A 10,453-nucleotide genomic window follows, 5' to 3' on the forward strand; every position below is an offset into this window, starting at 1 on the left:
AGGTGTGTAAAATAACACTAGATTAGAGAGATATAATGGTTGTAACTCAAATAATGCCCTATGTGCCAGCATCAGAATTTTAAATTTAATCCTAAATTTCATTGGTAACCAATGGAAAATTTCAAATATAATGGAGTGCACAAAAGGGAGAAAGAAAATCCAACATAGTCTGCAGTAAACAGCAAGCAGAAAACAACGAACAGACTGCAGATAATGTACAAGATGCAGGCGTTGTTTATTAATAAATGCAGTAACATATACAACCTTATAGCCAACCAAGGGACCCGACACAGTCCGTGTTTCGGATAACACACCTTCCTCAGGGGTCCTAATGAATTTAAGCATAAATACTTAAGATAATGTGTAAACATAAAAAGGTGAAGCAAGCAAATGGTGATATGACAAAGGTGATAGTGTCATACAAAGACATATTAAAAAGAAATAAAAGTGAAAATGTGCAAATAATATCCGGTGTCTCTAAGTGTGATTGAAGTATATAGTGGGTAACAAGAAAGTTGGACTTGGGAGAGTCTTTGGACGTCGTGTACCTGGACTTCAGTAAAGCTTTTGACAGTGTCCCACACCGCAGGCTGCTAAGCAAGATGGAATCGATGGGGTTAGGAGAGACACTAACTGCATGGATCAATGATTGGCTGAGTGGCAGACTTCAAAGGGTGGTGGTTAATGGTACCCTCTCTAAAACATCGGAGGTGACCAGTGGAGTGCCGCAAGGCTTGGTCCTGGGTCCACTCCTTTTCAACATATTCATAGGGGATCTGACTCAAGGGCTTCAAGGTAAAATAACACTATTCGCCTATGACGCCAAACTATGTAATATAGTAAGTGAACGCAGTTTACAGAATTATATGGTGCAGGACCTGCTTACATTGGAAAGTTGGTCCTCAACCTGGCAGCTAGGCTTCAATGCTAAGAAATGTAAGGTCATGCACCTCGGAAGCGGAAATCCATGCAGGACGTACTTCTTGAACGGAGAAACTTTAACTAGGACTTCAGCAGAACGAGATTTAGGAGTAATCATCAGTGCAGACATGAAAACTGCCAATCAAGTGGAGAAGGCTTCATCTAAGGCAAGGCAGATATTGGGTTGTATCAATAGAAGTTTCATCAGCCAAAAGCCTGAAGTCATAATGCCGTTGTACAGGGCCATGGTGAGACCTCATCTGGAGTACTGTGTGCAATTCTGGAGGCCACATTACAGTAAAGATGTACGCAGAATTGAATCGGTTCAGCGGACGGCCACCAGGATGATCTTGGGGCTCAAGGGTCTCTCGTATGAAGAGAGATTGAACAAATTGCAGTTCTACACTCTCAAAGAACGTAGGGAGAGGGGAGACATGATCGAAACATTTAAGTACCTCACGGGACGTGTCGAAGTGGAAGATGATATTTTCTTTCTCAAGGGACCCTCGGCCACAAGAGGGCACCCGCTCAAACTCAGGGGCGGAAAATTTCATGGCGACACCAGGAAGTATTTCTTCACAGAGAGAGTGGTTGATCATTGGAACAAGCTTCCAGTGCAGGTGATCGAGGCAGACAGCGTGCCAGACTTTAAGAATAAATGGGATACCCATGTGGGATCCCTACGAGGGTCAAGATAAGGAAATTGGGTCATTAGGGCATAGACAGGGGGTGGGTAAGCAGAGTGGGCAGATTTGATGGGCTGTAGCCCTTTTCTGCCGTCATCTTCTATGTTTCTAAGTGAGATTTCTTTTCTTTTCTTTTCTTTTTTTCATTCTTTGATGAGAAATTAGGTTAGGAAAGTTCGTGTCCTAATACAGTAGGGAATGATTTGGGTTCATTTGGAATTCAACCCATTTCTTTGTTTTCCTTAAAATTAAGATAGTAAATAAGCAAATATGTTTCCCCATTTTGTGGGCTTGTAAAGGATTGTTTTTTTTATTGTTTGTCGCATTGAAATTTTGTATCAAAACCTTTTTTTCCTTGATATCTTTTGATATTGTAAATGTATTAAATTCAAATAAAATAAAAAAAAAGCATTGATTCAGCTTTGCGACCAGATTTATCTTCTCCCATAACTCTTGGCTAGGCATCTGATGGTATTCCTAGGTCACATGGCTACCATGGTGCATATTACTTTAAGAGTCTTCATCTTAAGACTCCTCAATAGACTCTTGCACGGTGCTCTGAAGCTTGTGACCCATTGTCTCATTACACTTTGACAATCTCTGCAGTGCTGGATGAATTTTTCCTTCCTTTCCAAGGGGATTTTGTTCCATACATTTCCACAACAGGAGGTTCTGACCATGCACTTGTCCTTCTACACTTGTAGGGTTTATATGGACGGTCTTCGCACTCAAAGTTACTACTCTTCTAACACCAGTTTTTTTCTATCTATATCTTTTGGAACTCAGAGCAATCTACGATGCTCTCGTAACATTTCGCCAATTTGTGACTCACTGCGTCCTCCTAATCACCATGGATGTTCAGGCTACAAGGTATTACATACACAGGCAAGGAGGCGCGGGTTCTCCTTCTTTGTCAAGAGGCCCAGAAGACTTGGAACTGGGCGATTGCTCACAATATATTTTTGAATGCAATATGCATTCAAGGGAGGCAGTATTCTCTCCCAGAGGACTTCAGCAGGTTTTCTTCAGTTGTTTGAGTGGATGCTTAACTCAGCAGTTCTGTATCACATATTCTCTCTTTTTTGGGAACTCCTCAAATAGACCTGTTTACGTTCCCCCATCCCCACTCACAGTCACACGTTGTCTCTATTATGCTCCAGGAAATATTATCCCCAACACTTGGAACCTGATGTATTTCTTTTGGATTGGACACACAAGTTTTTTTATGCATTTCCTCCAATCCCTCTCATCTTCAAGATGCTTCTCAAGCTCAAGCAAAAATTGGCCATCATGATTGTTAGCCTTTAGTGGCCCCAGCATCCTTGGTTTTCCCTTCTACCTCACCTCAGTATCAAGGAACCAGTTTTTTCCATCTATTCTAACGCAGTCACAGACATCTTCTGCTTATCAATCTACAGGCTTTACACCTGACAGCTTGGTACCTCTCGGGTTGCCATGGATTGAGTTTCATCTTTCTCATCCTGTCAGACGTGTCATGAAAACTGTCCATGCAGCAGTGTAACAGTAGAAACAGACGCGGTTTTCCACTTAGGTGTACTTTTCATCGTCATGATGCTGTATCCACCTCTATATCGGCAATATTGGATTTCTTCTACATATATCCAGTTTAAGTCTCACGACCATTTCGATTCGAGTTCATCTCTGTGATATCAATGTTTTTCACAGTACATTTGATGGTAGACATCTAACTGCTCATCCAGTTTTGTCCAGATTCATTAACAGACTTTTTCAAGGTCAAACCCCCTCTCAAACCACCTTCAGTAGTTTGGGATCTCAATGTTGTTCTCTCTAGACTTAAGAAGGCTTCTTTTGAACCAATGTCTTCGACTATCTGAAATACTTTACTTGTGCAATGGTTTTTTCTCATCTCCCTTATATCTCTGTTCGAAAAATGAGTGAACTCCAACCACTGAAGCTGAATTCCACTGTTCACAGTGTTTCATCATGACAAAGTTGTACTTTGCACCCATTTGAAATTCCTTCCAGAAGTAGTCACGGAATCCATCTAAATTGATCTCCCGTATTTCCAGTGTTCTCTCCTATGACTCATTCTCCTTCTGGAGAAACATCTCTTCATACTCTTGTTCCAATCGAACCTGAGCTTCCTTCTTACAAAGAATTTAGCTACACAGAGCATCTTCTCAACTTTTTGTTTCCTATAATCTTAATAAATTGGGACGTCCTGTCTCTTAAGAGAACTATATCTATCTACAGGGTTAATGGTTTATCATTTTCTCTTATGCTTAGGCTGGGCTACAACTGGGAATTATGTCACAGCCCATGAGATCCGAGCTATGGCAACTTCTCTTGCTTTCTATTGATGAAGTATGTAAAGCTGCTACTTGGTCCTCAGTTCATATATTCATATGTCACTACTGTCTAGAATTCTATCCCAGATGGGAGGGTCACTTCGGCCAAGCAGTATTATAAAATTTGTTTTCTTAATGGCCAACACTCATTCCATCCCATTCTAGTAAGCTAGGTAGTCTCTCATGTTGAGAATAGGCTGCCTGCTTGGCCTGGGCTAAAGCAGAGTTACTTACCGTAACAGGTATTATCCAGGGACAGCGGACAGATATTCTCATAACCCACCCACCTCCTCAGGTTGGCTTCTTAGCTTGCTTATGGAACTGAGGAGTTGCGAGCCTGCGTCGAGTGGGAGACATGCACGGAGCGGAAAGTTCGGAAACTTTTTTAAATTCTTAGTGGCGACGCATTTTTAAAGCTGTCCGTACTGGGTCTCTGTTGATGACATCACCAACATGTGCCTGCTGTCCCTGAATAACACCTGTTTTGCTAAGTAAATCTGCTTTCAGATTTCCCAAACATGAATAGAGCCTCCAAAATGAGCACCATTATGTAGATCAAGGGTGTCAAAGTCCCTCCTCGAGGGCCGGAATCCAGTCGGGTTTTCTGGATTTCCCCAATGAATATGCATTGAAAGCAGTGCATGCAAATAGATCTCATGCAGATTCATTGGGGAAATCCTGAAAACCCGACTGGATTCTGGCCCTCGAGGACCGACTTTGACACCTGTGATGTAGATGTTTGGTGATGTTATTTTAACAAAGGGGTTTTCAACCCAAGACTGGGCATATATCCAACCTGTCTTGTTTTTAAGATATCAACACTGAATATGCATTATATAAATTTGCATGTATGGAAATCTCTCATCTATATTATTGTAGGTAACCTGAAATCCTGATTTGGCTGGGTGTGTCTGAGGGCCGGGTTGAGGACCACTTCTTTAACATGAATTTTGAGTTTGTCCATTGCATTGTGGTACAGGCAAGTAGTTCTACTGTACTAACACATTTCCTTTCTTTTGTCTTTAGCTGTTTGACATTGATGAAGATGGCTACATAACAGAAAATGAGTTCCGTTCTATTTTAGGGTCATCATTAGGATTATATAATATTGATGCTTCTCAAATGTTTCATGATATGGATACAGATGAGTCAGGAACAGTTTCCTATGGTAAATATCACCTTTTTGGATTGCATATGCTTTTAATTATATAGTTTATTTTATTAGTTTATGGCTAGTTTTACTTTCATTGTAATAAAGCTGACAGTGATCTCAAACTCAAACCCTTTCCAGGGCCACATTTTGGATTTGTAGGTACTTTGAGGGCCTCAAAAAAAATAGTTAATGTCTTATTAAAGAAATGACAATTTTGCATGAGGTAAAAACTCTTTATAGTTTATAAATCTTTTCTTTTGGCTAAGTCTTAATAATATTGTAATTTATAACTAATATTGTAATTTATAGCTAATATTGTAACTTATAGCTTAATAATATTGTAATTTATAGCTAAAGAGACATATGATCAAGAAACTATTTTATTTTACGTTTGTGATTATGCTAAACATATCGAGGGCCTCAAAATAGTACCTGGTGGGCCGCATGTGGTCCCCGGGCCGCAAATTTGAGACCACTGGGCTAGATGCACTAAAGTTAGTCAGTAATACCGACTGGATCGATGTTGGCTGATTCTCTGGCCAATTGTGGAACATCGATCAATGCACTCCCAAGTTTGTATGCAAACCCGACTCAGTGAACAATTGACACCTGCAGAGCCCTAACAGCAGTGATAGGGGCAGCAGCCTCCTCTCACTGCTGTTAAGGGCTTCTTTTTTTTAAGGGCAAACATGGTGTGCGTTTATTACACTTGCACAATCTGCTCCATTAAAAAAAGAAAAAAGCCCCACCCCCAGCTCACGCTGATGGCCCTACCTAACGAACCGGCACCGTGACCACACTATTGCAACGAAAATGGCAGGAGGGATGCCTATTCTCTTCTGCCTGGCCAAATACCCCCCATTCCATGTCCCCACCCGGTCCTGGACACCGTGCCACCGATCTCCCCCCTTCCTCCTTACCCCCCACCCCTCAAAAAAGGCAGGAGGGATGCCCAATCCCTCCTGCCACAGGATGCTCCCCTGAACCCTACCCCCACTTCCTGAACCCCCTGTACCTTTGCTAGATGTTGGGAGCTAGAGGGAAGCAAGTCCCTCCAGCTCCAAGCCTCACTTAAGGTCTTAGGTGTCTGGACAGTCAGGGTCTTAGGCTGTTCCTCATGCATTACATGGTGCACCAGGGAGGGGAAGGCCCATCATTTTCCACAGACAGGGCTTGGAGCTGGAGAGATGTGCTTCCCTCCAGCTCCCAACATCTAGCAAAAGTACCAGTGGAGTGGGGTTCGGGGAGTGGGGTTCGGAAGGATCGGGGGAGCATCCAGTGGCAGGAGGGAGTGGGCATCCATCCTGCCTTATTTTTTTTTTCAGGAGGAAGGGGAGTCTTCATTGGCAGGAGGGAGAGGGGCATTCCTTCTGTCTTTTTTTTTTTTTTTTCAAAAGAGTAGGGGATGGTTGGGGGGCCTCCGCTGGCAGGAGGGCATGGGCATCCCTCCTGCCAATTTTCTCGGGGGAGGATTCCCGGTGCCACATTCATCTGGGATCATTGGGGAGGGCCATCATCAGTGGTGGGGGACTTATATTTTTTTCTTTTAATGGAACAGATATTGAAAAAAAATGAAATGAAATGGAAACAACCACCTATCGGTAACAGTTACTGACAGGTAGACCAGTCAATTTTTTTTTTTTTTCCTGATAACTAAAACCCAACTTTTTTTTTTTTTTTTTTTTTTTGCATAACCAAGTGACATTACATCAATTGCTTGGCTACTTTGCATGGGGTTTTAGCTAATTTGCATGGCTGGATCAGAAAATGGGTGATCGAGGAAGAAAAACATTCGGTGACCCGTTTGTGCATTATGTCGGTAAAAGCGATTGTTGCTAAAGCTGTGGAAACATCATTTGATGGGCTACACCATTTTTATAAGCTATCACAGTTTTGAATTCACTTTTGCTGCAATAAGGATTTTAGTTTTCTCCCAAAAGGGAAAATAATCCCCTCTCCCTCCCCAATCTGCTTCATGAAAATTGTTTAGTCTGACACACTTCTAATAATTGCTAACAGTGGTTTTAAGAAGTGTAGGTAGGTAAAATTTTCCATCATGAGCTTTCACATATCTGCTATGGATATCTCAAGCCAGACAATGTCCCAACTGTACACGGTTGCCAGGAATTCAGGAATATGAGGCCCATAAGATGAACTGTTATGCCTTCCATTGATCCCAGGCAAGATTTTAACATATTTGCCCCAAATGTAGTAGATTTTCCTAAGTCCATCTTAATGACTTTTCTTTTAGGAAAACATCCAGATCTTTTTAAACCCTGCAAAGTTAACTGCTTTTACTTGCAATGAATTTCAGCTTAATTACAAGCTGAGTGAAGAAATAATTTCTCTGATTTTGTTCTAAATTTACTAAGTAGCTTCATTTCCTGCCCCTTAGTCCTTGTATTTGTGGAAAGAGTAAACAAATGATTCATGCCTATCTGTTCCCCACTCCACTCAGTATTTTATAGATCTTGGTTGGGAGGGGGGGTGCACTAAGGATTTTACACCTGGTGATTTACAGGATGAGAAGAGGGTTAGATTGTAAACTACTGAGCAGAGACCACCTATTGCTTTGTAAATATACAGCACTGCGTACACCTCTCAGCCCTATAGAAATGCTAAGTAGTAGTAATAGTAAGGGGGGAGGAGTTAAGATGGCTTCTCGCCGGTAACCACGCTGAGGAAGGCTACTGCTGGAGTTTACTTTACTTCTGCTGTTAAAGCGTTTTGAATTACACTAACATGGGTAAGAGAAAGGGGAAAGTAAGGACTTACCCCTCCGAGTCCTCTCCTTTCCCCCTTTCCACCATGGAGAGATTTGTAGTCCGAACAGCGAATATCCCCGGAGCGGGTGCTGGCGAAGGGGCGGCCTTACCCGAGCTCAATGTCACGCTGAGCCCGGAGGAGCGACTTCCACCCTCTGACCCAGGCATGGTGACACTGCCGGAACTAGCGTTGAGCACGCAGGCTATGATTGGCGCTGCGGATCTCTCAACGGAGGAGGGTAGTATCCGGAGCATGAGAGGAGAAACCAGTTTGCTGGGAAACAATATGGGAGCGAGTTCTGAGCTCCACCTGGTTTCTGAAGGTGCCATAGGAGGTGCAGAGGAGAGGCACGGAGAGAGATCCAGGTCTGAGAAACTTGGTCAGCGGCAGGATATTGGTGAGCAGCAAATTACACCTCTGATTAAACCTCCCCATGTTACTTTAGACTCTATCTGGGACGATGTAGCTCGCTTAGAGAAGATTTTCATTGGAAATAAGGCTTTGGTGGACAATTCCTTGCAAGACTGTAAAACACGTATTGTCATCCAGGAGGCAAAGAATTTTGAGCTTGAGAAAAAAGTAGAGGAAGTCCAACAAAGTTTTAAGGATATAAAATCTAATACCTTGATTTATGGACAAGGTATGACTGGACTGAGGAATAAAATGGAGAAAATGGAGAATTATACCCGTAGGTTGAATCTGCGTTTTATCAATTTTCCTCAATCCAGGACTGTAGCCCCCATTGAACTGCTTAAGAAATATCTGATGGAAGTTCTGGGGGTTCCAAAGGAAACTGTGCCTCCATTTTCTCGAGTCTATTCTATGCCGGGGAAGAAACGACAATCTTCTTCCCAAGGAGAACTATCGATGGACAGTTTAAATGTAACACAACTATTAGAAACATCTTTGGAAGAAGAGTGTATAAGAACCACACTCCTAGTTACATTTGTTTTTGAATCTGACAAGGACTGGGTGATGAGAATGTTTTTTCGTAACTCTGATAAATTGTTTTTGGGAGGAAAAATATGGGTTTTCCCTGATGTCTGTATAGACACTCAGGAGAAAAGGAAGCAATTTTTGGCTCTACGCGCTCAGGTGATAGCCCTGGGTGCTCATTTCTTTTTGCGTTTTCCTTGTAAATGTTTAATATTATATGAGTCAAATCGATATCTTTTCTTTGATCCCAAACAATTGGAGGCTTTCCTTGAGAATAAGCGTAAAATATAGGTACAGGTATCGGGTCAGGGGGAAAGAGTATAATTATTATAATAATTATTAGTAAGTGGAAGATGGTAGTAGTAGTAGTTTAACTGGCGAGACGTTGTCATTGTTGATATTATTGATTTAATTAAGTAATTTTCTTTTTTCTGAGATGTGCCTCTTTTTCCTTATCCTCTCCCCAGCTTTAATTGAGGACTTATAGAGAAAGCTGCTATGAATATACTTGCTTTTTGAATTTCAAATGGAAAATAATATTTAGTGGTTTGTTTTGTAATTAGCAATATGCTTTCTATTTCTTAATGCATTTTTATGTTGTATGTTTATTTAAAATTGCATAAATAAAAATAAAAAAATAGTAAGGGTTTATTGAAGTTTTGAGATTTGACAGATTAATAGTGATATTTGATTCCGACTCCAGTGACCCTTTAACCATAGGTCCAGGACCCCATTCACCTTGATAGAAAAAAAAGTGTAAGTGAAATGATGTGGATAGTGTTATGTTTTGAACCCAATTTATAGAATGTCTCAAGTTTTTAATTAACAAACTCTGATAAATATTTCATTTGGAACTTGAGCTAATTACGTTGTCTTTTATTTCAGATGAATTCAGAGACTTTGCATTGAAGCATCCTGTATATGCCAAGTTATTTACTACATACCTAGATCAGCAGAGATACTTTGTGCAGTCACCTGAGAGCAGAGAAAATCTAGCTATATTTCCACAAATTATTAGCAGTATTATTTGTTCTGAAGACAAAGAAGGCTTTTTAAGTACTTCTGACAAAAAAGAAGACTGAATACTATTTTCTTTGAGAGAGGCAAGACTGGTTTGTAGTGCTTTCTTTAAAGCTTACAAGGAGTTATTTACAGTTTGAAACCATGAATCAAATAATAATATCCAGTGTTAGGAGGATTTTGTTACTGAAATTGAATTTATTTGACAATATGTTAGTCAAATATGACATCAATAAAATGTTTGTGGTTAGCATTATTTAATAGAAATTCTACCTTTTATTTTGTTAGGTCTATATTGATAAACCATGGTTAAAATTAACAATCAGCTTGCTTTTTTAAGGCTGTCATGATTGCTTTTTTACTACACATTAAGGCTTAAGATCATACTTTATACTTTAAAGATAGAAGGATCAAAACACATTTTCAGAATTGCCCACCTCCTGAGACTTCTGTAGAAATTCAATAGTTTTCTAGTTTATTTGTAAATTGCTGTGTTAAAGAATGTTTGATTAACCCCCCTCCCCCTTTTATCAAGCTGTGCTAGAGGTTTTTAGTGCAGGCTGGCAAGGTAAGTTCTCCAACGCTTATAGGGATTCTATGAAGCATTTACCACACCAGCTCACAATAAAGACCTCTAGTGC

General features: G+C 40.8%; 1 protein-coding gene across 3 annotated transcripts in view; it reads left to right on the top strand.

Annotated features, from left to right (window-relative positions):
- Nucleotides 1-10,068, top strand: part of LPCAT2 (lysophosphatidylcholine acyltransferase 2) — a 224,545-nt gene extending 214,477 nt beyond the window's left edge. For 2 of the 3 annotated variants that reach the window (XM_033941430.1, XM_033941431.1), the window contains 2 exons: nt 4,964-5,105; nt 9,678-9,897. In XM_033941430.1, the coding sequence (XP_033797321.1) occupies nt 4,964-5,105; nt 9,678-9,874 (339 nt within the window). In that variant the 3' untranslated portion in view covers nt 9,875-9,897. Of the gene's footprint in view, nt 1-4,963; nt 5,106-9,677 lie in introns of all 3 variants that reach the window. The other variant, XM_033941429.1, reaches the window with a different exon arrangement.
- Nucleotides 10,069-10,453: the final 385 nt, after the last annotated feature.

This window comes from Geotrypetes seraphini, chromosome 4 (genome assembly GCF_902459505.1).
Source record: "Geotrypetes seraphini chromosome 4, aGeoSer1.1, whole genome shotgun sequence".
Classification (NCBI taxonomy): domain Eukaryota; kingdom Metazoa; phylum Chordata; class Amphibia; order Gymnophiona; family Dermophiidae; genus Geotrypetes; species Geotrypetes seraphini.